This window comes from Tribolium castaneum, chromosome 3, assembly GCF_031307605.1.
Source record: "Tribolium castaneum strain GA2 chromosome 3, icTriCast1.1, whole genome shotgun sequence".
Lineage (NCBI taxonomy): Eukaryota > Metazoa > Arthropoda > Insecta > Coleoptera > Tenebrionidae > Tribolium > Tribolium castaneum.
Window position 1 is genome coordinate 19,199,922 of NC_087396.1, and position 27,933 is coordinate 19,227,854.

Sequence of the window (27,933 nt, forward strand, 5' to 3'; positions counted from 1 at the left end):
GCTCTTTAGCAACTATCGGAGCAATAAAGTTTAACTCAAGTTTAATTAATGTACCGTTGTCAAGTTAATTTGGTTCTGTAGAGGTAAAAAAACACACATAATATTGATATAATTTATTTGACCCGAGTACTATCTTCCCGTAACACTTACTTTACATACCTATACATACTTTCTCACTTATAAGAAATTAATTAAGATACATTTGTTAACTAAAATGAGTAACACTTTATCAATCTACAATGCATCTTTTATAAAGATTTCAAGCTTCGATCTAAGACCCGGGCAAACAATATAAAAACACAGATTCGAACTTTATATTGCAACTTATACAGCCACTACAACTAAAAACGAAAATATAAAATCTGTGCAACACCAAATTCGTTTTATTTTGCATTTTTGTATTATTTAGAAAATGTCTTTGACTTTGTACCCTGTCTTAGCCCATAAAACATTGAGAGAATTTGACATTGCACAAAAAAGAAACATATTGCAAATATATAATTCAAACTCTTTCCTAGACTACTTGTTAATCTACCAAATAATTTCTCAAATGCGTCCTTCATCGTTAACTATAATTATTATTAACATTTTATGGCAGTATTGCGAAATGTATAAAAAGAGTTTTATTAAACACATCATTTGGTTCTACATTAGGTACCTATTTATCATGAATGAGTTACAAATGTGACTTAATAATAAAATATAATAAAAACAACAGCACGCGCTGTTACGATAAAACTTTACTATTTTACAGTATCACTACATCGCATCATAGCAGTAAAAAAGAGAGCTTGAAAGTAATGCTGAGACTCAACATAATGAGAATTTTAAAATACATGGAATTAACAACATAATTTAAAATGAAGTGAGGTACGTTGATGCTTACATTAAAAGCTAATATTTACAATTTTGGAAATGTCAAATAGGAATTATAAAATTACAAAAATATATTACACGGTTACTAAATGAGGACTTACATAAAACTTTCTACCAAAGTTACTCTACACACGCAGAAAATATTGTGCATTTTACAACAAATCGCAGCTTCCTTGAAAATGCAGGTCGCACTGCACCCCAGTGGCGCCCCTCCTAGAGGCGCCCCTAACAAAAAGGCACGAACCGACAATACGACCAGTCTCAGGAAGCTGAACAAATCTACGTTTTTTACCCAAAGACCCCTCATTTCAGTCCCTCTGATATTAAATTATTTTGTTATTACCAACAATTTGAACATTTTCTACCGTAACACTATCCCCTTTTATAACAATAAGCGGTATCATTTCAAACTCTCGTGCAACTGCTGTCTCTCCAGCAAACAGCTCTAGCTAAATGGGCCCGTTGATGTCAAGCGCCGTCAGCAGATCGGTGCCTTGCAGGAGGAGGCTATTCACAGGTGCGTTCACTTCGAAATCCTGTTGCGTCAAATCGAGTAATGACGGTATGGTCGCGTCGGGATCGAGCAGCGACAGGGAATTCTTCCGTATCGTGTTCTGGCGCGCCCTGGCGTCGTCAGGGGGGCCCGGGGGCCGCCCCTTGTCCCTTTTCACGGACGTCCGGTCCATGGGATCATCCTACACAAACAAAAACAAATTAAATCGCACCACAACAATGATTAATGAAAATGTGTATCAGAAAGCTTTGACATCAAGGCCTCATTTTTAACCCAGTTAGTGACGTCTTGTGCTCGTTATTAAGTTCTTGATAATTTTTCCCTCCAAGGTCTTGGTGATACTGACTGCCCTGTGATCGGATCTTTACGTAAATTGATTACTTGTAAAATAAACATGCTTATAATTTGCTAGTTTTTACATAGATAAGAGATAAAGCCCGCGAAAAGTTGATACAAAGTGACGACTTTGTTGTCTACTTTTTATTAGTGTGACCTACCTACCTATAACATTTATTGTCCCTATTGATTTACGATAAAAACAGATATGTTGTGCAACGAATTGAAATGGCAGTAAATTAATACATTACAGATGTTTAATCGACTTTATGAGTTTTTAATAACTAATTCCCTGTCCCTAATTAAACAAAATTAAAGGAACAATGTACAGTAAAAATAATTGCTACATTAAGAGTGCATGTAATACAAAAACAGTGCATTAAAAGTTCAAAGTAACTCTAAAGGCTACACCCATTTGTTATGTATGTTATTTTAAATTTCCATTTGGAATTTTTCACCGCAACGTTGCGTCTGCAGCACATAATTATTATTAGATGGTATATTTTGGGCATAATATTTACACGTCCACCTTTGAAACACTTGCAGTATTATTCAATAAACTATAGTTAAAATTACGCTGCGTTACAATTCTTTTTTAAAACCACCTTTTGAAATACAAACTCTTAAAAAATGGGTAAAGTGTAACTGTGTATTATCAATTATTTCTTGGACGATATAAAATTCAATTAGTGTGTTATCGATGTATTGTAAAAATATTGTATTCTACAGATGTGATGCAGGTAAATATGCAACTCTGACGAGGGTCATTTGTTCCATTTTTTTTAATTAAAAAAGTACACTATTCAAATGAAAACATTTTAAAAATTAATTTTTAAGAAAAATAATAAACAAAATGGTTTGTGTACAACTGGATGTTGTACCCAAACTAAATCATCACCTCATGGGTCAGTTATTATCTTATTTAAATATTTGTAACTAAATTTTAGCGGGTTGAAAAATTGAATGGTTTTAATTTTGTTATGAAAAAACAACGTTCAAATTTCATTTAAAAACATATAAGTAGAGGTCATCGATAATAAACAAAATCCAAAGAATCTCACGTGTTGTTTTTTAATAAAAAAATTACATGACTCGAAATTAAAGTCTTTTTCATTTTATTTTTAAGGTCAAGCAATTTTTTGAAACTTTATTTGAACTTAACTTTTCCATAAAAAATAAAACTATAGAATTAAAAAAAAATGGCACTCTGAGGTAATGTCACATTAGAAAGGTATTTTATTGTTTTTCTTAAAAATTCAGTAGCAAATTTTTTCAAACATTCGTTTAAAGAATCCCCCTTTATCCATTTCCAGAAAAGTTCAAACCTAATAGCTTTATTTATGACAAAAATATCACATTATTTTGAAGTGTTTCGTTGAGTAGGTTTATAAAATATTTGCTTCAGACATGATGATTTAATTGCAGTTTAATTTTTTGCATCGATTTGAACGTCATACATAATATTCAATTACATAACATTTGCGCATATCTTTACGAAGATTCGCTAATTAGTAATTATATTTACTTGATAATCCTGTAGAGGTCTCTAGCCCTTGTCGAAAATTTCAATATTTTTCATTAAATTTTTCACAATCAGATTCCAGCATCGTCCTTTAATAAAGAAAATTTTTCTAAGTAATAAATTATATTCATGTTTCAACATTCCTACGACCATATGAGTCAACAAGATGCTTATGATTTTTTTTATAACTTGAATCTTTCAACATTTCATAAATAAAAACACCGAAGCCTTTTAAGTAAATGATTTTCTGTGTGGACAGAAGCCTATTTGTTGAATTTGATCCATTATCTGGATGATTTGATAATTTTAAAATTATCACAGACCGCAATAGTAACACCGAATTTTCATTAAAAAAAATTAAATTTTAACTGATGAAAAAACTCCAACCATTATTATTTTATTGATGCATAAAACATAAGTACAAAAAGCTATTATTACGAAAACTGAATTTATTTTTACGATGAAGTAACAGGAAACGACAAGCAACATTAGATCTGACATTACTCCTCTTTACGAGTTGGCATTCAAACACAAAAAATACTGATTAAAAGGTTAAAGATGTACTAAAGTTTCAGATTTTCTAATCCAACAAAAATGCAACTTTGCGGTGAAAATTCCGTAGGAAATGTGCTTACACACACCTTTAATTAAAGCTGGATGTAGCGCTAAAAAGTTCATTTGAGGGTAAAAAAGGAGTCACTCTTACAAATATCTTTTATTTTCTTTTACAACATGAGCATATAAACAATATGCTTAAAAAATAAATACACAATAATTAATATAATCTAAAAATAATCTTTATAAAAGATTATACATATCACTGAATAATTATTATTGCCTTAACAATAACAAGAAAACTATTTACGATAAATTTATTACACTTTTGACCAAGACCTAGTCACACCGTTGCTCAAAAGTGCGCACAATTAACTGCATTTAATTCGTTACATGGTGTTTCGTTGTTAACAATTTGTACAAATCTATTTTTGTAAAATTTTAAATACCTTCGAAAACATTTAGGTGACGTTTGTGAATACAATGTAAGCGTCCTTACTACAGTCTCTACATGATATGCAAAATAATGAACGATATTTCCTTGTTGTTTGCTGAAATTAGTAACATTTCCGCGAAATACAATGACAGTCAAAGCTTTCTGTAACACCGAGAGTTAAATAGTGAAAATGGGTTGAAGTGGAATGTGGTACATAAATAGAGAGCTTCTCAGATAGTGTTTCCTATCACAGACAATACAGTACGCTGTCTCTAATTATTACTTTTGCAAATTATTGGCAGTAGGAGTAATCTGTTTGGTCTCCCTGATTTCTTGTACTTTGGCAACTCAATAAAGGCATTTAGTTAGGAAGGAGACGCACGGTTTCAAGGATAAGAAAAATCCACTCGCTTTCATAAGAAAATATATCTCTCTTTCCCTCCCGCTATAAATCTAGATTCCCTTTTGTCCTAAACTGAGAGCACAGCGTACTCCACATTGAACATTTCACTTCATCTTTTGGACTTGGAAGGGGTCAGGCAGATGTAGCCGGCTCGAATATCGAAGCCGCTTACCAGAAGGTTCATCAAGACACTGTCACTCGGCTGGCTTATGCAAGCCGCCTTCTGGCCGCCCGAGTCGAGCAACCAGTTGCTCTTGCCCTTCGGGCGGCCCCGGTGGTGGTTGGTTGACATTAACTGCTGCAAAAGCTCTGAAGACATTTTCTCTTTAGGCTCGTTTCGCGACCGCTTTGTGTTTGACTCGTAATTTGAAGTGTTCGATCTTTTGTTTGTTCGCTCTAACCGGGACGATATCGACGACGACTTTCCGTTCATTGCTGAATCTAAAAGCAACAATCAACAAAGTTCGACCAAACCCAACGACTTTTTACTTTTCTTGTTGTAATATTCGTCCACGTCCATGAGCCGATCCGGCGAAATCAACCCTCCGCCGTGATCGTTCGGACGCGAGTGTTTGTTTATCGAAGAGCACAACAACTGTGCCAGACTCGAGCTACTGTCGGGCGAAGCTCTCGACTTTTCGCTGCTGCTCCACATGAGATCGTCTGACATCAGCAGGGGCAGATCGTCGCCCATGTTCATCGTGATATAGGGGGCTTTCGCCACCAAATCCGACTCGTCCTCTGTGTGCAAATTCATGAACGTTGACAAACGATCCTCGTCGCTTAGAGAATCGCTCGGACTATTTAACGAAGGTAAACTACACTCCGAATTCTAAAAAACATGGCATTGAGACTTGCCGATTCCTCCACCGATCCCTAATAATACCTTTGAGAGATTCGGAGATAATAATTGGGGAGAATTATCGTAGGAATCTCTGTACGAAATGAAAGGGTCGGTGGGTTCGTCGGTAAGCAGCGGCTCAAAATTATCTCTGAGCAAGAAATCGTCCAACATCTTGTCGGTTAAAAAGGGGTGATCGTCTAGAGGAACGCAAACGTCGCCGGCTACTGGAGCCAAATGCGTCAAATCGTCAGGCTCGTCCTTCAACACTGTAAATAAGGAAAATTCATTTAGCACATACAGAACGCCAGAAACCGAATCACAGCTCTGATAAAAACATTACAGTTCGACTATTTATATTATTATTATAAATTATTCCATTATGATGATACTAATGTCAAGGCTTCCACGCTATTTATCGAGTTAATTGCTGATTGAAACTACTGGCTCTAAATTTAGAAAGAAAGCACGCAGCCTTGCCAGAAAAACACAATAAAGCCGCTGTTGTCCAAACACCCAATATTTGCGAATTTTTACAATTATGTAACGTTCACATGATTGCGACCTTCGGCGGCCCATTACGAATTATATAATGCAACTGATGAATTTTACGCGCTTCATTCGAAGAATGGAAAACAACATACACATAAACGTCATTTATCAACGTAATTTGTGTCGCAATCACACATATTCATGAATTATGTTAACTGATTCATGTAAGTAGATAATAAATTCGAAGCGACCACGATTGATAAAAGCAATGCAAAATGCAAGTGACGCCTTGTTTAGAACTTTACTCCTGTTGCGGTTATTTTTCCCTTCGAAAAATGCAAATCACGGCATTATAATTATTCAACAATTATGTCCGACATGAATTTCATTGCGTTTCCAAGAAAATAATCTCGGTGAGCACGACGGAATTTTTCGCATCCTTTTTGGCACTTCTCACCTTGAAACATTATGCACATTAATTGGCACAACAGTGTTAATGAAAGTTGCAAAGTTTGATTTGAAAAAAATTGGCCGTAAACTCGAACAAGATGAAAAGTAAACAAACCAATTATAAAATTCCAATTGTTAAACAATTATCTATTTAAGTATAATAATACAAATTAAGGCAAATATGCATGTGGCTCTTCTTATCACTGTGTGTTCTTTTATTGTTTCTTTGATGTTTATTTTCGTTTCTTTTTGTCTTAATTTTTGCACCTCACTAGGTGTGTGACTTGTCCCCATAGACGTGTAAGTGATAACGTGTCACTTGGAAAATATTGAGTGCAATTATAGTACAACCGACTTGACATTTGAAATTATGTAATGAACACTCGTCTAAATCTGTTGTAAGTTGTTATTAATACAGTTGATAACCTCTCTCCAAATAAGTCTTGTATGGTATTGGCCGATAAAGCCTTAACTGTAGAACGTTATTACAAACATGTTATTGCTACCTAGAATATTCTCGTAATGCAATGGGAATCTCGCAGGTGAAATACAACGTTTAAATATTTGCAAGCGTTTTATCTTTATTAGTCAAACGTATATCGTCAAGGATTTTTTTCTATAAAAAAGCTCCACCAATCGAGCGGAAATTTTCAGTCGAACAGGAATGTTTTTATTCCGGTGCTTGCGATACTTACTCGTGAGTCCCGGCTCCTCATCGGAGAACATCAGGAATCCCTTGTTCATCTCTTTAGTCCTCGGGGCGAAAATTTTCGAAGTCGCCGTAAGCGGTGGCTTCGTGCTGTTATCCACGTAGGAAGAAATCACTTTCTTGGCGTTATTAAGCTCGGGCTTTTTCGCCGGAGTCGCCTCCGGAGTCACTTTCTCCACAAGTACGGGTAAATTCTCGTTATTGCACAAATTTTCTGTTTTTACCGACGCCAATTGCGACGACGAGTAAATCTCATCTTTACATTCGACACCACTGCAAAATAAAACCAACTTGCTGGGTGGCGGAGTTTTCGGCAAACTCCTTATCAGCAAGCAAACCGCACACTCGGATATTCCGCAGGAAGGTTTTCGAGGTACCGCCTCGACGCACTGCTGCTAGACGAGACGAAATCGAACGATATATAACTCGCTATCACGCGTGATAACTCGACTTATCTAGTTTGATTTGTTCACAAGTCTCGATGACTCGATGCCGACTGATTCGGAGGATTGCCACACCACAACCCGGTGGAGTAGTCGCGTGGTGGCCCCCTCCAGCTACCGGTGGGCTATATCGAGAACTCTCGATGGGTCGACAAGTGAATGTGGATGGGCATGACAGGGCTCACGTGATGGAGCCGATGCACATTGGCGGAGGCACGTGATCGGCCCATAAGACCTTACATAATTTCCACCAAGATTATCATCTAATCCTGACACGCGTGATTATCATAGACGACGAATTTTTCTAACGTTATCTAAATCACGTACTGCACAATTAAAACCCACTACTTTTCGAACATAAATTCGACTATTATTAGCCGCCTAAAACATTCCATTTACTATAATTGAAGCAAATTGAGAAAAGCGAACAATAAATAAACTTGACCGACAATTAGATCCTCCGCGTTAATTTCTGCCAAAATGAAAATTAAAATACCAATTAAAATTCCTCATTTCGCAAAACTCAATCCGACTGTCTCAAATCTCAATTGGGTGAAATGGGGGCCCGACGATAAGCTAAACTAGCTGTAGCCACCGTGAGGGTAAGCAATTGATGTTGATTGTGCTACATAATATGACGACACCATTTGTATGCGACCATTAAAACGTCACATGAATTTATTAACCCACGACGCATCTGTCTTAATTAAACCACTTTAGCAGAGACTATTTTGAAGCTGGATGTGGAAATTTTGAGGAAAAATGTAGTTTTTGTTCTCTATCAATTTCTATTTACGATTCACTTGATCCAGCACATCATAAAATAACTATATCATGAGGCCATCATCGCTGAAAGTTGTGATAAAAACCGTAATTAATTCGATAAAAACAGTTGTTATTAATGTGCACGATATAAACCTGCTAGGGCTAGAACGCGACATGAATTACTCACTACGTCGTGTTGTACAAATATTTTTATAGTAAATTTGAAATTATGGCAAGGTTATTGCGAAAAGTAAAACTTGGTAGAGTGGGAAAAATATTGATAAGGTTTTATGTTGGTATCTCATCTGATCACTGAAGAAAGTTTTAAGCTTCAGTAGAATCAAATTAAATAAATATTTTAATAAGTACCAATCTGCTAATCTATAAAGTGTCCGATAATTGTTCGCTCTATCCAAATTGCAGATAGAAACAGTTATCTCATTTAGAAAAATGGTGAGATATTGTTACACCTTCGTTGTAAATATAAAATATTGCGAAAACCTTTTTACTTAGTTTGGCTAAAAATATTGTTGTTGTTTCGTTATGTCAACACTGATAATCCCAAGTGCCGCACCATGACCTACCAAACATTATCTCACCCATCGAGCCGATTTTTTTACCGCTTCTCACTTTTTATAAAACGTGATAATCACTATACAACCATCGTCACGAAGATGATCGGTGTGTATCACTTAAGATGATTGGAAACAACCTTGTAGGAAAATTTTCAAGTTATTAACCTGTCCAATTTCTGTTAGTAAAAATTACCATTTTGGTTAACAAGAAACAAATGAGACGGAAATGCCACAAGAATTACGACGCGTTGTGTAACAGAGGTGGGTATAAGAAATTTTATTGTCAAATAACGTATAATTAAAGACAAGGATTATTATTGTTAGGAATTACTAGACCCAACAAATAACAATTAAATGGTCGATGTTCTAATTTTCTGCTCATGTAGTTAAAAGTGCAAGAGAGCAAACTACGCTATTACAAAATTATTGTTATTGTGGTTCGTATTTATAACCTTTGCAAAAATACCCCTGATAAGAGTGCTATTGAACAATCTTGTTATCGAATAGAAATAGCAATTAGAATTGGCGTATTTTTCCACTTCCCGTAATTAAAAACGAGCTTTTTCCCCCCAATCAGCTGTTTGATCTTAATTCCATTAGTCAAAACACCGGAATCGAACCGGAAAGCTCCCCTTTGCTGTCGGGTATCGATTTTGCTGGAGGGGTGCGCGAAAAACGACCTTGAACTTAATTTAACAAATCAAGCTCTCTTGCTAGACACTAATCAGCTGTATTGAATTTAGATCAAGCGGTTAAAAACTACTCTCCGTCTGGAAAATTAATGAGGAAACGGAAGAACTAGCAAGGAAACATCACCAAAACAACTTTACGTTCACTGACCTACCTCAAGGAAATTGATCCCGACTTTTTATCCGCTTTTGGGGTCCCCAGATGGTAATTTCGCTTCGTCACGAACTTATTTCGGATAATTTCGGCGTTAAATCAAAATTGATCACGTGATAAAAAACTGGCGATTCTCAAAATAAATTCATAGTGTACGTAAACAGTTAAATGACTTGCCAAATGACGCATTTTCTAAAATCTAGGCCAAACAATGATTGTATTACCGTAAAATGTAATTGAGTGACATTACATAACAACTAAATTATCATCGCATCGTCATCGCTCTAACTTAACCAATGCACGGATGGGTAGAAGGTCAGGGACTGGAAAAAATTAATCCAGACTTTTCTACAATCCCACCAAACAAACAAAAAGTATTTGAACACAAATCACGATTCTGTGTGTCATGTGATAGTAATGTCCTTTGCCCTTACAGATAAATATTATGGGACTCTTTTAGTAAGCAATAAAGTAGAATTTATGTTCGAGACGTTGTTGTCATTCGACGTTGATCTCGAAATTAATTGTCTTTTCTGAAATTATTTCAACTACTAGAAATCTCAACATGTAACACTAAATTACCGAAATAATCAGTTTAACAATCAAAAGTCGCACTTCCCCTTGCATTCAACGTAGCATTTTCGAAGCAACCCCTATTTTACTACATGAAAACTATGAATGAGCACAGATATGTGTGTATCGGAAACACTACGACTCGAATGAGGGTTGAATGTAGAAAGTGAAACCCGCTATAATAGGGGATGGACGTCCCGCGACCGGCGCTTTTGAGAAAACCCCTTGGAGGGGATGATTCCACGTCTGTGACGTCACGGAGGGTAATGTTTTGGTATGTCTTGAATGCAACATTGTGCAACGCGGACGTGATAAAATTAAACTCGAAAAGTCGAACACATCAATCAAACCGAACCGAAATTGAAATGGACAAAATACGCCCCCGACTGACGAACGGAACAGTTGGTGCACTTATTTCACCACCTATTTTCAGAATGATCATAATCCGACATTTACAACTTTTATTTATAAAGTTTTTGCTCGTGATGGGGTCACAAACCCCAAAAATTCGCACAAAAACAACAGCTATTTCTGAAACAACAATATCGGGTCCAAGTCGGAAAAATAGAGAATGCGAAATTGCGCATTCCGAAGAGGTAATTAGATACAATATCGGATCCTGCATTCTGATCCACTTGCTCTACCACCAAATACGGCAGTAAAGCTATGCATTCGATTGAATGAAATGAAAAAATTATGAAACGTTCTGTTGATATCAATTTTCAAAAACGTAGCAGGATGGCCGTTAAAGCGCAAATTGCCAATCACGCTCCTTAATAAACGCACTTTGAGTTTCAAAAAATTCCATTCAATAAAATTCCAGCTGGCATCCATAAAACGCATCACAATTTAATCGTGTCATAATAACGAAAATTTGGCGCGCCTCCATCCAATTTGTTATTTTCCCAAAGCGGCGACTTTCATCGCAATTTTGCCTAATAACACGTTGCTTGTAATTACCCCACATTGCACAAACCAGCTAAAAAACCACGCATTGGTGATATAAATGTGAAAAAATTAGGGCACCACACCTCTTATGCCCTAGGTTTATCGACCTCCTGCAGTCTGGCTACCGGTCTACGACGGCAACTTTCGATAACTCAAAGTGAGGAACGTGAGGCGAGTCAGGTGATACCTGGAAGGTGTGTTCCGAAACCATGACCTCAGATTTTCTGCAACCGCACGGCAAAGTTGTGCAATCGTTGGCAAAATATCTCAACAACGGTATCACCGTTGCAAAACAATTCTTCCGGTGTGAGGGCGGCTTTTTCGACAAAATCAATACCGAAAGCGCGAAAGTTGGCCGATTAGCGAACCGTCTTGCACCGACAAACTTCAATTAGTCTTATCATGTTCTATTAAGAACTTCCACAATTTTGGCCGATGTTTGGAAAAACGATGTTTTTATTAATTACATAAATCTGCATGCGTCAATGAACAAAACAACAGTTCGATAAACAGCGGTTGATTTTGGCAAAGTGCCACCCTTATGCTGTAACAAATTCAGGGAACACTGACCCAATCAGATCGTTGAATTTCTCTAAATTGCCAAGGACACTTATTTACGACTTTTCGATTTTTTAAGCGCGACAGCAGCAATTTAGAAATAAAAATCGTTGTGATAACCACGTGGTAGGTATTTTGTTTTCGTCATTACGCAAATATCGCAGGTAAATATCTGTCTGAGTGACTCTCTTGGCTTTTATTTTTAAATTTGGTATTTTCGGCCCAACTTAGTGACATTGAATACTATTTTCGATACGGGATGCATGTTTTGACACAAACAACAATTCATTAGCCTCAATTATGCAACTTTCCTGCGATCAAAACCTGATCGATGAAGAAAAATTCAAAAATGCATAGTAGAGCAAGGTCTGCAAATTTATCATTCAGAAACGAAAGGCTGAAATTGGGATTGTGGTACGACAGGGAGTAGTCTTTGGGGTATTTTGGTCTTCGGCCTATTTATAACAAGTCTCTGATGCACTTGTCAGACACACATAGAACGAAAGCATTTGCCAAAGTTACCAACAGCTGCGTGATAAATAAATTCCATATCAAAATTTCTATGAACAAACAAAGAAACAACAGCTAGATCAGTTTTCTAGTCCAGAAAGTACGAATACTAATTGACCTCTTTAATTGGCACGTACTTATCTAACGCAGTAAATGCTTTTGACCTCTTTGTGCCAAGTCTTGTCACCTGAACAGTGCACTTTATTACCACCAGATTGCAACTCCTTGTTCACCTACTTTTTAACTATTTTCACACTCAACCCTCATCTTAATGCTCATGTTATTCGATTCCGAATCGTCGATTCAAATTATGTCTAGAAGAGTTCGCATTAGACATGTGGTTACGCAAGGTTTTACTTCCATGACGACAGGAGATATCAGTTTTCTTTGCTCTTCGAAAGCATTACAATGCACATGGTGTTACCATTACCGTTCAACCTGTCTAGCAACTCAATCCATCAAAATTCAACAGAAGCAAAACATTTGTTCGTCGAGTTGTAAATAAACGAAAACCTTCCTGGACACGCAAATCTTTCCACCGAACCGAACCGAAAAACCAACCGATTGTGGTCATCGAATCCAATAATAGGCAACCAAACTAACAGATTATATAAAGTGTTATACTTACCTGATAAATTTCACGTTTAAAATTTCGTGTAACTTAACGAGCCGCGGACGCACATTAAAAAAAAAGAAAAACCTACCTTATGACGTAGTTCACGCAAACGACACTTTGGGGCTTCATGGTCTTGTTGTCGTTGATCAACGTGGCTTGGGTGAGGACCCAGACGTAGCCCCCAGTTTTTGCAAGGAAACGGTACCGATTGGTCTCACACTGTCCTTTGGAAAATACTGAAAAAAAAATTCGAGTCAAGTGCCAGAACTTTCGCTTTCCTCAATTTATAGCCCACACGCTTAATTATTTAACACGCAGGTTAAGGTCGGTATTGATCTAATTCGACAAACAAAACTATTAATTACGCATCGGGGCAAATTCTTGCGGAACAAATTTAACTTTTCTGGTCGTTTTATGTGACAAGGCGACGCCTCAAACACTGCCCCCAGATAACAAGTTTCAAAGAACGAATTTTACGATGGCCGGCCGACTTTACGACCGAAAATAAAGCTCGAAAAGAGCACAGACTTTCGGAAATCAATGAAAGTCACAATGTCGGTTTTATCATCGCAAATCTGCAATTTTGTTAAATAGACTTTCACTGGCACGGTTTGGCATAATCAGGGGCGAAATTTGCAAAATTGCACACTTCCTTTACGATCTCGTTACGAACTACATTCTGAGACAATCTTCACATTTTTTCGCATGTTATTGTAGCTGTGGGCTTTCGACATGACGTGAAAGGACAAAGGACTATTTTCCGGCGGTTCACCCCGACAGTGATCGTCAACGAAAGACAATTTTCGAGCACAGGGATTACAAGCAATTCGTCGGCCACCACCCTCATTCAATCCATCGCTAACTTGAATGCGTTTTTGACAAATGTTAGGATCCCTTATTTAAATCACGCACCCTCTTTCGAATGGAAAATCTCTCCAAGATATACATACCAAACAGGATTATAACTCCCCTGAACCCGATTGAATAAAACCCCAACCGAATTAACAAAAGTTTGAAGAATCTGATACGAAAACGTGTTCTACACGACTCAGGTAGCGGCAGTTAAGAGCAATCATGTAAAATTGAAGACAACTACGGAATATTAAGCTGGAATTAACTCTTGGCAGACACGACAACCATTCATTATCTAACGATGGCTCATGCGTTAAACCAACTCACTTTATCCTTAATTAAAATCTTTGCACTTAATCCCTGTATTGGGAGCAATTCACCTGAAGAATGACAACGTCGTTCCAAGCCTGATGAAAATAATTCCAGTTCTGAGAGGCGAAAGCCTCGTAAAACGCGGAAATAAAATAATTTTGCCGAAAGTAGGTGCTAACAGATAAAATTTAAACAAAAAATGTGCCAAGGCAAAATTTAAAAATAAAAGTAATTACGATCTTTAATTACGTATAAAAAGAAGACAAGGCTTCAAAAATTTACAAATTGCGCAAAACAAACATTACATTGAAAATTAAATTTGGGACACATTTGGCAAAAAATCATGAAATAAAATTTTAAATAATTAAATGAATGAATAATGTGACTGTGGTTCAATTAAAAGCGGCTCCACTGAAGTCTTTATTACGCGTAGTTTCTTTCAGTACACAGCTCACGTACACCTTCAGACTCTTTTATTATATATTCTGTGCCATACACAACATTCATTACTATTGCAAATTGCATGCTCTGGGACGGTTTCCCCCTTTTCCTTTCATTCTAAAAAGACGCGATTTTTCCTAAACATCTAGCAATTATTAAAAAATAAAACAAAAAATATGCTTTTATACCAATAAATAATCCATTTAACTCATTAACACAATTACGTCAAGACTATGTATCACAATAAAATTTTCATGGTTGGTGCCATTTACATTTATCCCGAAATTAATTAAGTACTAGAAATAAAGCGCAAAATTTAAGACATCGTAAAAGAACAAAGTGGGGAGAAATCATCAAATATAAGCCGGACAAAGAATTCTTCTGGGACTAATAACACTGTTTTAAGTCAAGATAAGATATCGGCTTTCTGCGGCCGTAACTTTCGGCTAGTGATAAAAATAAACTGTTGCATTTACAGAAAAACTGAAGTTTTGTTAATAGAGCAACATATCCGTTTCCAAACATAAGCCCCCTGCGATGTTCCTAGCATAAGAAGTATGATTAAGTTCAAACTTCTCGCTTTATATGCAAATATCACATGATTCGGGTCAGATTACTTAACATTTACTAAGGAAAACACTACAATTTGCATTTTTACTGCACTCTGCATAAAAGCTCTCCCGCAGATGCATTAACAAATGGGAAAAGATACATTGGGGAACATCACAACATTAGCATAATAAGGTTTAAAATGCGGCAAATTCGCGAAGCGATGCCAATAAGGAGTGACACAGTATCAAAACACATGCCTATAATGCCTTATCGAAGAATAAACAGTGTGTAATCGCTTACAAATTTACTTTAGAAAGGAAAATTCTCAACCAGCTGGGGTACGAATTAATTTTGCAAAACATAGCTTTTTTAAATAGATGGTGAATTTGAACTTGTTGGTATGTAAAATAAAATTAAACGAAACTCGTAAACACAAGTTCACGTAGATTGGCTCCAATTCAAAAGAATCAGGTGATAGCACCATTACTCAACAAACAATAAAATCTGCACATTTGTTTACTGAAGTAATTACCTCTCACACAAACAAGATGACACAGAACACGAGTATAAGATGTGTAACGTTATCTTTTATAACACTGGAGAAATTTTATTCAAAATGAAGCACACTGTCGTGCTAACTTTGACGTTAATTTCTTTCTCATCCGGTGAAAAATTTGTGCACAGACCTTGCAACTCGTACAATATCAGTAATTACAATTTCAATCTCAATCAGGTAAATATCGAGTGTAATGAATTACCATTTTCTCTTTCAGTTTCAGGGCAAATGGTACGAAGTGGCGAAATATGGCAGTCCGGATAAATGTGCCACTTATTTTTTCACGCCCGTTTCTGGTAGTTTCACAAATGTAACGCGCTTCAGCGGCACGAAAAAAGATGGCTATAAGTATACGACGTGCCTTTTGGCGCAAAAAAATCCACACGGCATGGAGTGTGAGATGCACATAGATAATAAGACCATCCCAGCCAAAATACTCACGACAGACTATAGCAATTACGGTGTAATTTGGACCTGTCGTAATGTAACATACGACACAAGTTACCGTAAGTAAAAGTCTCTTAAGTGACAAACATTAAAATAAAAATTTCAGAAATGCTAGTTGTGTTAAGTAAATACAATAATACGAAGCTTAATGATTTGAGTGTGGTTAAACGTGTTTTAAATGAAACAACTTTGAGCAGTGACCCCGTCAAATTATCAGAAACCGATCAATCCCCATTTACGTGTAGTAAAAGTGTTTTTAATAACACGTTCACCAATTTTACTTCAATACATTCTGGCAACTCTCAAGTAACCACAAATTATATCGTCGTTTGTGCAATGTTTGCGCTTTTTATTATTAAGCTGTAACTTTTACTTTCAAAATATTCCAAGTCCCAATAAAATTCTAGCACAAGTGCAAATGTTTAAGATTTCTGTACACTGTTTTGGTTCCTGTATAAATGATAAATGTAGCGGAATTATTTCACACTTAATGTAACGTTCATTTATCAAATCCGAGTATTTTGAAACACAACATTGTAAATTACGTTTTATTTTAATATTAGTTCAGATTATTATTTATAAGTATGGGAATAAAAATAAATACATGTGTAATTTTAACTCCTTTAACACGTTCATTGCCTTCCAAACAACATTTATGAATCTGCGAAAATAAAAATGAACATTTTGCCAAGAATTTGAGACAGCTTGTAATTTACAACTGAAGTCATACATTCCCAGCGTGATTTTAATAAATGAGCCCATTCTTACATAAATAAAAATAGATAAAAGTTAAATAAGAACTCATCATATTCTCTCAACCGTTTACGATTTTGAAGGAGATAAGCGAAAAGTAAGCAAGTAATACTTTTCGTAACCCTAAAAACTGCGATGAACTAAACAAATCAATTGACAAAATATGTATTTACTATTGTAAGTACCAGCTTTAAACTTTATCGAGATTTTATTTTGAGCAAATTAAACAATAAAATGTAATATAATCGATTTATTACGTTACGTAAGTGCCCAATTGTTGAACTTCCTCGAGATAACGAAAAAATTATCATGGTTTGAAACCCTGTTCTGATTCACGTGCTAAAGGTGATTTATACCAGCAATAGCTAAAGAAAACTGTTACAACAAATAGCTCAATGAAACGAATATTTTTTTACTTTAGTTTTATTACTTTTTAATTGAACAATTACCTGGAAAATTGTGTTCAAAATTCAACAGTTTTATTATTTATTTATTAAAAAATATAACGTTCAGTCGCTTAAAGAAAACTGTGATGGCCTTAGCAGATTATTTTTCTTAAAAAAAAATTAATATGAATTACTGTTGGAGCGTTCTTTGACCTGTTTTTAAATTTGTTTTCCATCAGAAAATCAAACAAAAAGTTTAATCCAGTTAGGTGCAAAAACGCCACCTAACGCAACATACCAACACTGCTAATAGAGAAGATTCCTACCGTAATATACGAAATTGTGTAAACTTGTGAAATATTTTGAAAACAAACTAAACAGGAAAACACATTTACCAAATGGGGAGATAATTTTATGGGCATTTCAGGCAACATTCCTGCTTGTTTTCCACACTTAAAATTTCTCTCAATTTCTGATTATGGGAAGACAGTATAAAAAACTAAATAAATCGTCACCAAATATTTGCTCCTCCCGGCTTTAAAAATAAATAACTGCAATATGCCCAATCTTTGCACAAATAATTCGCAGTGCATGTCTAATAACCGCAGCAGTGATTATTTTGAATTGCCAGACCAAGTGTGCAAATGCTGTAAATTACACAATTTTTTCTTATCAAATACTTACAACACTTGAAAGCTGAACAAATCGCGTCACTATCCATGGCATGGTGATAGTCATAAACCGATTTCCCGACCAAATCTTCCGAATCGTATCCCAAAACATCCATCATTCTGTAACAATTTACGTAAAAACCTCGTTAACACTTTGGTAAACATAATACACACATTTTATCGTCAGCGTGCGTAAATTTCATATCCAAACTGTGTTTTGTTAAGAATGTTTGACGTGGTAATGGGGCTTCGATGTTGGAAGGATGCGGAATAGGTTGTCCTATTGCCACAAGACATCGGCGCAAAGTTCCTTTCGCATTTTCTTCATTTCCGTCATCTTCAGTTTGCACTATGTGACCAGTGCAATGGATGACCTGAATTGACCAAATTAGCAAAATTTCTCTGCACAGTTTTCAGCTCAGTACCTTGTAAGTCGCTGATTTGAGATTGACCGATCGGCCTTTGCTTGTAAGAGTACACTTAAGCCTGATAAAAAACGACTTAGGCGTCTCTGTTTCTTCCCGGGTCTTTGTTGATAAAATTTCCTTGATTTCGTCATGATCGCACGGATGACTGTACTCAAAAATATTCTGACCCATCAGATCAATCTGGAAGAAAAAGTCAAACATCTTGCCCAAAATCTCACGTTTCCAAACCACCTGTGTAATTCCAAGATACTCGCTGACATTCTCAGACATGTAAACAATGTCTCCCTCTGAAGACATCACCAGTAAAAACCCCTCTAATGCTTTCAAGAAAATTGATTCATCGGTTAAAATTTTGTGGTCGTCGGGCTCCGGGGCTTCCGGGACTGCAATTTTTGTTAAATAAGCGGAATTTTAAACTGGGGAAGAACGTTTTACCCAAAGTGATCATATCCCGCACCCGCAGATATGCAATGGCCAATCTCATAACGGAAGCTTTATCCAATTGCGAAACCTGTTCTTGTGAAATTGGCAGAGCGTTACCCAAGTCGGTAAAAACTTCGGTTTCTTTGGAGCGACGAGATCGCGCCGCATCTCTGGATTTTTCCTTACGTTTCTCATTATTCCTGGAATAAGAACAAAATTAAGCGAAACGAAGCAACAAACAAGTATTAACATTTTCGCTAAAATAAACACACAACTCTTCAGGCTCCTACCACCACTCGACTAAAATTTGATTATTTAATCATTAAGTGTTCGCCCAAACTACTCATAAGAAAGTTTCGCGAGAAAACACATGACAGACCCCGTGCCTGGACTTAATCCAAGAATACCACAAAAAACGAACTAATCATGTGATTTTATAATTGTGATAAATAAGTTAATAAAATGTATAAAAATAAAAGCGATGCATATAATTAAAAATATGCCTAGTCATTAATTTATTTTCCTTTCTAACTTTTCATAAAAATTGGCATAATCTTACAATGACAAAGTAGACATTATTTTTATTCCACTTCCTCTACAACCGACTTTAAAAAAACCGCAAACATTAACGACCACCTGTTGAATGAAAACTTCCAGACAACAATAAACTAAAATTGAATTAAAAAAATAGACAAACAAAATAAGGAAAATATCGGTGCCGTTAATAAATCCTAGGAAGTGTTTTTGCGATTCTTTACGTTTTTTTTTAAGTTACTGTCTAGCCATTGTTACACAAAAACCCGTGGAGATAGTAAAATAGTGGCACTTAAACTACAATCAATTGATAAAATCTAGCCTCTAATGTCAATCGGCTAATTATACTATTTACTGCCGCAACAATAAAATTTATAGTAAAATTAATTGGACTGATTAATTGTCATAATTAAACTATTGGTGAACATTTGTATAAAAGTTCAAGTGTTCTTCTTACAAAAGTTTGCCCTCTGCATACGAAAATCGATTACATAACCTTTATCTAATTGATTAAATTAACTATTTCCAACCGGTAAAGTGACGTCCCTTCAAGACAATGCTTTTAATTATTTCTCGCTGTTATCGCGGCATATTTGCCCAGCTGCGCCACTTACATGAAGTCTTCAATATCACCAAATTCAACAAACTGGCAAGTGTTATAGCACCCATCTGCATAATAACTATAACACTCTGTATAATCCCAATTGGAGGACGACTGGCACGGTAAGGCCATGCGAGCCAGGAGACCATTAGGTCTAATCCGACTGTTATGTCGATTTGGAATCGGTTCAAGGGTTGCATTATTTAATCCATAACTGGTCGCACAATTCACATTTCCCAAGTAAGGGCTCATTTGTGAAGTTTGTTGAACCGCGACACCGTCTTGTGGAAAAGTACTACACTCCATTTTAGTTAACTGTCGATTAGTGACGTTAAAAGTGGAGAAATTTTTCATAAAACACCAAAATATTGAACTGACACGTGCCTAAAAACGCGAATTTAACCTACATTATGTTTTAGCCGAGGTGATACTAACTTAACCGTAAGCTTAAGTACTGTCTTGTGGCTTATCTAATCTTTTGCACTTGAAAATCATATTTACTGATTTTTTTAACTGTTATCAACAGCTTTTCGTTAAAAAGCATACATTTCGTCTCTAGATTTTCCTCCCTATGGGTATGCAAATAGCCATATTATCGAATCTTCAATTGTGCTTATAACGTTATTGAAGTAACAGTTGGGATTCATGAATAAAACATAGCAAATGTGAGAGAAAATAACCAATAGATTGTATTCGAAACCCCTCTATCTCTGAGCGTTTACGAACCCTTTCAATAAGCTACTTTTATTTACTTTTTTGCTAAAGTAGCTTTTACTATAACTTAAAAACCAATAGTCGGGAAGAAATCAGCGTTTCCTATTAAATACTTTATATTTTTCTCTTAGCATATGAATTTTTTCATTTAGTTTCGAACAGTGAAACCTTCAAAAATTATTGCAAAAAAGACGCTTTTTGTACTTTTGAATTTCTTAAAGATCTCTAGATGATAGTGTCAACTTAACTACATATTTAAATTTTGAAAAAAAAATTGTTAAAAGATGAAAGGTTTTTCTCATTTACTTTGGAACTCACGTATAACAGAACGAAAATAAAAACAAAACTTAAATTTTTATTCCTAATTATACTCGGACGGAAGACTAACATTTGGCAATTCCTCAATTAATTCGCGATATACATTAAATAAGATAATTCTTGATTCTTAAAATCGAGAAAGTGTGATCCCATTTATTTTAATACGACACGCAGCTTCCACGAAAACTATAATTAAGAAGCAGCACATTATTAAAGAAATACGTGCTAAAAGTAACGTTTTAGCGACACAAAAATCAAAGCTCTGTTTTTTCAACATGCAAATCATGTTAATAATACAGCAATCCCGGCTATTAGACAAGAGATTGATAAGCCAATTCCACGAAATACTAAGGAGCTTCGAGCAATTTAGCATTTCTAGACCTTGGTCTTAGTGATGATTTTATTTATGAACAAAGTGCGAAAAGGAAAACAACTATTTTAATTATTCTTACTTAGACATTATTGCAAATCACCGTAGAGGATAGCACTACAAACCAAATATTTACGGAATGTTACACTGCAATTACCTTATACAAAGTAAACATTATAAAAATGATTTTTACTCAAGGGAAAAATTAAGGCATTGTAAAGTACAAAAATAATTGCTATCGTCTGACGACCTCAATCTAACGGAATAGTTATTATCATAGTCGTACTATCACCAGATGATAAATTTGGACCATACTTCAGACTAATAGTCCTAGAGATACAATGTAACAATACGCTTATCGCAAGCCAAATTCGTATTAAAATTTATTGGGACGGAAAGCTATTATAAATATCGAAATGTCGAAACCTATCACTTTACATTATCTTTACGATCACACTTGACGAGAAAAATCTTTAGTTTTAATTAAAATTTTTCCAAAACCCTGAAAACAACAAAGTCAGTTTATTTAGTCCACAAAGATTATCAACGATTAGCATCACTTCTGTCAATCTCCTGGTGCCTCAAGAGCGATTTTAGCTACCGTTCCTTCAAGTATCTTGATAAAAACTTGACATTTATTACAAGCATCAAGGCTATTCAAGCCTTAACCAAACGTTACATTTAGAACAATTTGGTTCGAACACCGGCTGTTTACCGCCAAGTAATCAATTCCGAATATGACTTAACATAAAATTAATCTATTTTTAACGACTTTGAAAAATTTTCGAATTTTAAAAGCATTAGTTCGGTCGATTAACGCAACAAAATTCCTCCGATGTCCATCACTCGTCACTGAAATTATCCAAAGTCTGCAGCCCCGCCAAGCAATTTTGCGACATCAGTGATGACGTCTGTCCAAGACATACAAGGCTATATACAATCACAATTCAATGCTCTTGCTATTTCCATCGGGCTTGCACACGTTCGCAAACCACCGGATGTGGACAACTGCACAAATCAGCCGTACCGTTCAGAGAAACGGAAAATTTGCATCAAAAAACGGAATATTTTCATACCAAACACGTGTAGAAAATTACAAATCTGTAACCACTTGAGTTCTCGACAAGTACCAAGTCCTGATCTTTAAAATCGGATTAATTGGACAATTGCATATATGCATTCGTTTTGCGGTGAGTTGCATCCTGTTTGACGCCTAAACGGATGATTTTGATTCAAAGCTCGGAACTATAGCGGAACACAACCGAATGGAAATATTACAAACAGGAAGACTGTGGTTTCTCATTCGTTCTTCGAATCACCTCATTGATCAAGGTAAATGAGACAAAGTAACGTAATATAAATTTTAATTAATTGTGATCATCAACGCTTTGTTGCGAGCTTTCCGTGCGTAAAACCAAATCAGAGTCCAAAAATTATCTAATAACAGAATTTGGAAATATCTAATCTTCACATTACGACCTTGACTTGTTTATTGTACTTCCCACATTGCAACATGATGCACTTCTCTCTGCAATTAGCAATTTTTGCATTAGGAGGTTTCAACACCTGCATAATGCAACTTAATGAGTGAAAGTCTAAAAACTTTCATACATTTAAACTTTCAAGATCAACAATGCAACACTACGACAGAAATTCACAAACAAAGCCTTCCAAGGTAAGAAAACATCGAATCATCGCGTGATCTTATTCCAAACGTCTATCATACGATAAAAATATATTATTTTGAAGTGCAATCTAGAAACACACCTCATACCGTATCAAGTGCAATAAACAGGAGAAATGATTTTGATAAAAGTTTACGTAACGTGCAATTTTTTAAGACCTTGTAGACTATCAGACTCCTAAAATTTGATCAATTTTATGAAACTGATAAATTTTAGCACCTTAATGTTGAATTTTCAACAACCGAAATAACCTTGGCATATTTATCACAAATGCATTACACAATTTAAGTTCATCGACTTATATAACTTTACACACAAATGTATCTACGGCAGAATGTTGCATCCTCTTTCATCGTATAATTCGTGTGATAATATTTTTCTCTCAGTCGGTGCATTGATTACGTAAGAATAGAGACATTATTCTAAAAATGACAAGACCAATTAATTAAAATCGTCCCTTAAATTAATATCTCGAATGATTGACATTAATAGAACGGTTTATTAACTGTTTATAAGAAATTAGAAAAATAGAATTTGTTATTTTGGCTAGGTATTTATGTCACGGAGTGATGAAACCTACGAGAAAAACAGATTTATTTTTCACTTGGTTTATGTCCATCGAATAAATCTGTTACATAACAATGGAGAAGAATCAAACGCTTCCAAAATGTTAAGGTGGCGTAACGAAGTTTTTGTAATCTTTGCCGTTATTTCCGCTACTTAACGTTACAATGTAATGAAAAATCATTTTATCAAATCAGATTTATTACTGGAGATAATACATCAATACAAAGGTAACAAACAAATTTACAAATTATATAAATACTTGTGATTACTCGTTTCTAATTTAAACTGTCCACTTCCTTATCTTATCAGTCAGTGAATAATATAATTGTAACACAGCCACCAAACATGATTTATCCATTATTGTTCAGATAAAGATGTTCCTGTTGCAAACCCACCAGTTTCATGTGGAAAAAATTAAAAATAGTCGCACTTAAAATATTACGTTTGATTAAGAAAATGTAGTACGTAATTACAATACAATGGCCTAAACAATTACTAGCATTTTTCAATAATTTGGACAATTACTTCCAAAAGCCATAATTAGTACCCAAAAGAGGACATTCTGCTATTGAAAATTGAATTAGATGACCATGATATCGATACTCAACCTTCGTTTTAATTTTTATACACAAAGATCTACCGGTCAAAAGAAAGAATCACGGTATGTTTTTAAAATTACTGATCTGTTTAGATAATTTCCTATTTCCCCTGTCCCTATTTTTATTATAACATAATTAAAAGTTTTAGAATTGCAAATTAATTTATTACATAAAAACTATGAAACTGGTTTAGTCAATCGGTATAAACAATGTGAAGGAGTGACCCAAAAGTGAATCAAAACAAAAACAAATACCATGTAACGAACAAAAATTCTTTTATGTCTCATAACACTGTTCTAGTTCAGCGGTTTTAAAAGTACGTAGTGGTTTATTTTTTATACATTGTTAACATAAAATGCATGTTATCTGACGAGATCTATAAATAACACCAAATCAAACGCACAATTTGTCAAAATTAATGTGTTATTAGGATCGTTATTGAATGATTAACAAAGAAATAGGTCAGCCATACTGTTCATATTTGTAGTCGCTACTTAAACACAAACGATTATATTGCGTCCACTGACGTCAAACAACAAACCGTGATACATCCATTATCAAGGTAACTTAAAGATATAATACAATAAACATAATACTGGCTGGAATTACCCTTCATTTATATTCTACACGTTCATAAAACTAACGAATCGGATGGTTAATTCCAAAAAAATTAATGATTTAAGCAGTGAGTGCACACTATTGTTCCATATGCAGATGAATGCTTCCAGTATCCATTTGAATATTATTTACTACACTACAAAACATAATTAAAAACAAATTTGTCCGGAGAAAATCTTATCTAGAATGAAATAAACATGCGTTTGTATAGACGACACTTATTTATTTGAAATAAACTGTTCCTAATCTGTCGGAATTACAATAAAATATTGTCGATGTCATAAATTAAACACATCACTTTATGACAGGAATATACCCATTTCGTAATCTGCAAGTAACTTTTTATTTTATATTAAGTGAGAAAAACGAAAAAACTGCAGAAACTATTTAATCAACGTACTATTTGGTACTTCATACCGGAAATAAGAATAAAATATAAACTCCTTCTAAATAATTTGTGTCAAAGTTTTGCATATCGTAAAAATAATTGGCAATAAAAATGTCTTTTCTCAGAATCACTTTCTCGAAAATAAATTATATGTGTCAGGGTATCAATAAAATCCGCTCTCTGAACACGTACTATATTAATAATTTTATAACAGCAAAAGAAAAATACTCATTATTACAAAAATTCCTTTATCAAGAAAAAATCGTGCAACAAACAATGTCAACGATCAGAAAAATAACAACAAAATAACTTTTTAATTCGAAACTCATGCAAAATTGATGAGTCTTCAGTCAAACTTATCAGTTTCGCAACAATATCATGTTGAGCAATTTTGATGTTAATTAATTAATTCTTTGACACTTCGGTTTCATAGAAGTATGGAAAAGTACATACATGTGGCGAAGCTGCTTTTTTCTGAACCTTTATCAATCAGTCTGAAAGTACACATTTTATGACTCAATTAAATTCTTTTCACTTTACAAATTAACAGGATACATATTTTAATTCTCTCCAAATTGCTTTGCCCCCAAACTAGAGTCAATGTCGAATTTTTCATACAAGTGCATTGTTCCCTTTAATCTTAATTCGAACCTTGAACCTGCTCATAATTGAAGGGGAACATGAAATGGGCGACAAATGAACTGTATCGCCAACAAGCAGAAATTGATCAAAGTTAAGCCAAATGAAAAATGTTACGCAAGAGAAACAACAAAATTATTTGCTTAGTCTAATTTGGGCACGGAGACTGTACTAATAAATTTTACGGTTTTGTTGACAAAGCAAATAAAAGTTATTACCTGAATGTAATCTCAAAAGACAATTTACAGTCCAACGAGTAAGTGCAAGATAAACCATTTTCAATTTTTTTAATTTACTGTAAAAATGAATTTTAAGTTCATGTGACCACCAAAATGTCTTTGAGCAACTCAAGGTTGTGAGAATGATAGCGTCTCTTTGTCAGGGGTGAATGAATAAGATACCTTTTCTAATCTTGATTTACGAGTATTAGAGACGACTTTCCACATCAATTTAAATGAAAATAAATCTTAACGAGTATCACTAAAGCCCACAACAGTTTACAAATTAAACGTTTTATCCTTCCTATTTCTAAACTTGGACAAACATTTTTGGTTACAAAACCAATTGAGAAAATGGATGTAAGAAAAAACTAGCTATAAAGCAAGAAACAAACACTTGTAATTTGGTAATTGTCATACTTCCGTTTTGATTTTTTCTGGCAAAAAACATACAAATCATTTTGATTTTCTCAGTCAGTCGGACCTAAAATTTTAATCCATTTTTCTTTCATAAACAATATGAGCATGTTTACGAAAATCCTGTATTGAATTCAAAATATCCTTCACTAACTTTAGAACACATGCAAATATTTTAAACTTCTTTTTGGCCAAGTGCAAACTATGCAAAGTAAGTTTTGGCGAATATTATCATTATTCAAAACGAACTAATTTTTTAGACCGTTTTTTCTAGCTTAACATTGTGCAAATTTAAATGATCCTCAAAGATATTAATTAGGAATTTAGGAATTTAACATTTAATGTCATTCATTGTTGATAACAAAATTCTTAGAAACTAATAGAGCACAACTGTAACTAACGCCAAATTAAAAAGTGGCAATGACCCCAATATTAAAAAAAACAAATTGCAACGAATTCAAAAATTGAAAAGTATTTCAATGACGCATCATTTCTTATCTACCTATTTCTGATTACATTGAGCATAAAATTGGTGCAATTCAATTTTTATGGTCAAACAAAAGAACAATTCTTTACGTTATGAAAGCTGGAGTTAATAAAAATAATTGTCTGAGGTGCTAGAGCCCAATTTCCGCAGGCAATGGAAATGTACCAGGGAAGTCACCAAAATTTGATATGTTATCATCCGATTACGATGAAACTGCATTTACTCAGTATGGCATGACAATATGAAATGTTCAGGACCCCATAATTCATAATTAATTCGCTGAAGGGAACCAGTTTGTTCTAAGAACTTGAAATTGCCCAATCCACTGGATTACCCAATGTGTTTTCAGCGTCGAGATGGAGCCTAATTAGTGCTAAAACCCGACTTATTCTTGGGACAGGTCCACAGGTACCAGGACTCCGGAATGATACTAATAATAAATTTTGTGGAGACTTGGGGGAAAGTAGGTTGCATGGGTTCTTGCAGTGAGAAAATTTTCAGGCGAAATGTGCCTCTGACAACGGCACTAGGCCGATGCCATCGGCTCTAGCAGCTCTAAACTTTGATAAACAACGATTTAATTGAAGAGTAATTGGCTCATTACCCCCGAAAACTCCAGGAAGAGGTTGGTCTATTGTATTTTCACTAACCTGCGTTTATCTTTCGGTGCTGTTTTCCCTTTACTCTCCATAATACGCGTGTTCTTCTTAGTCACTGCTAAGGAAGGACACTAACGTCTCAAATCTTTATTCAAAACACACTCAAAACAACACTAATAACAATTTCTGTAGAGAACATTAACTTTCTGTTTGTGACGTTCGTTCCACAACATGAACTGCATTTCCCGACAGCTGTTGGCGCAACTGGCAACTAATAGACAGCGGGAGCTTTGAATTTTCCTTTCGCATTTGACATACAACCTTGGAGCTTGAACGAGGAAGCTCGTATTAAATGTTAATTTACACATTTCTCGTACTTATAGCTTTCGTGTG

At 35.0% G+C, this 27,933-nt stretch overlaps 1 protein-coding gene, 1 long non-coding RNA gene and 1 other non-coding gene across 4 annotated transcripts; 1 reads left to right on the forward strand and 2 right to left on the reverse strand.

Moving 5' to 3' along the window:
• Positions 1-98: 98 nt before the first annotated feature.
• On the reverse strand, positions 99-27,860 carry LOC655772 (hypoxia-inducible factor 1-alpha). 2 transcript variants are annotated; one of them, XM_962334.5, is made up of 12 exons: positions 27,592-27,860; positions 18,799-18,986; positions 18,595-18,746; positions 18,361-18,543; positions 18,110-18,309; positions 17,949-18,055; positions 13,054-13,201; positions 7,121-7,407; positions 5,529-5,752; positions 5,132-5,474; positions 4,815-5,083; positions 99-1,571 (listed from the first exon to the last, which is right to left on the reverse strand). In XM_962334.5, the coding sequence occupies exons 1-12, from the start codon at positions 27,630-27,632 to the stop codon at positions 1,326-1,328; spliced, it is 2,388 nt and encodes a 795-aa protein (XP_967427.2). In that variant the 5' UTR covers positions 27,633-27,860; the 3' UTR covers positions 99-1,325. The 2 variants fall into 2 exon arrangements, with proteins under 2 accessions (XP_967427.2, XP_015835862.1); XM_015980376.2 differs by lacking the exon at positions 27,592-27,860 and adding an exon at positions 19,935-20,318.
• On the reverse strand, positions 5,149-5,214 carry Mir11623 (microRNA mir-11623). Its single transcript, NR_161829.1, has one exon. It is a non-coding gene; the product is annotated as a microRNA mir-11623 (primary transcript).
• On the forward strand, positions 15,670-16,743 carry LOC103313187 (uncharacterized). The gene is made up of 3 exons (XR_010333577.1): positions 15,670-15,855; positions 15,896-16,184; positions 16,232-16,743. It is a non-coding gene; the product is annotated as an uncharacterized LOC103313187 (long non-coding RNA).
• Positions 27,861-27,933: the final 73 nt, after the last annotated feature.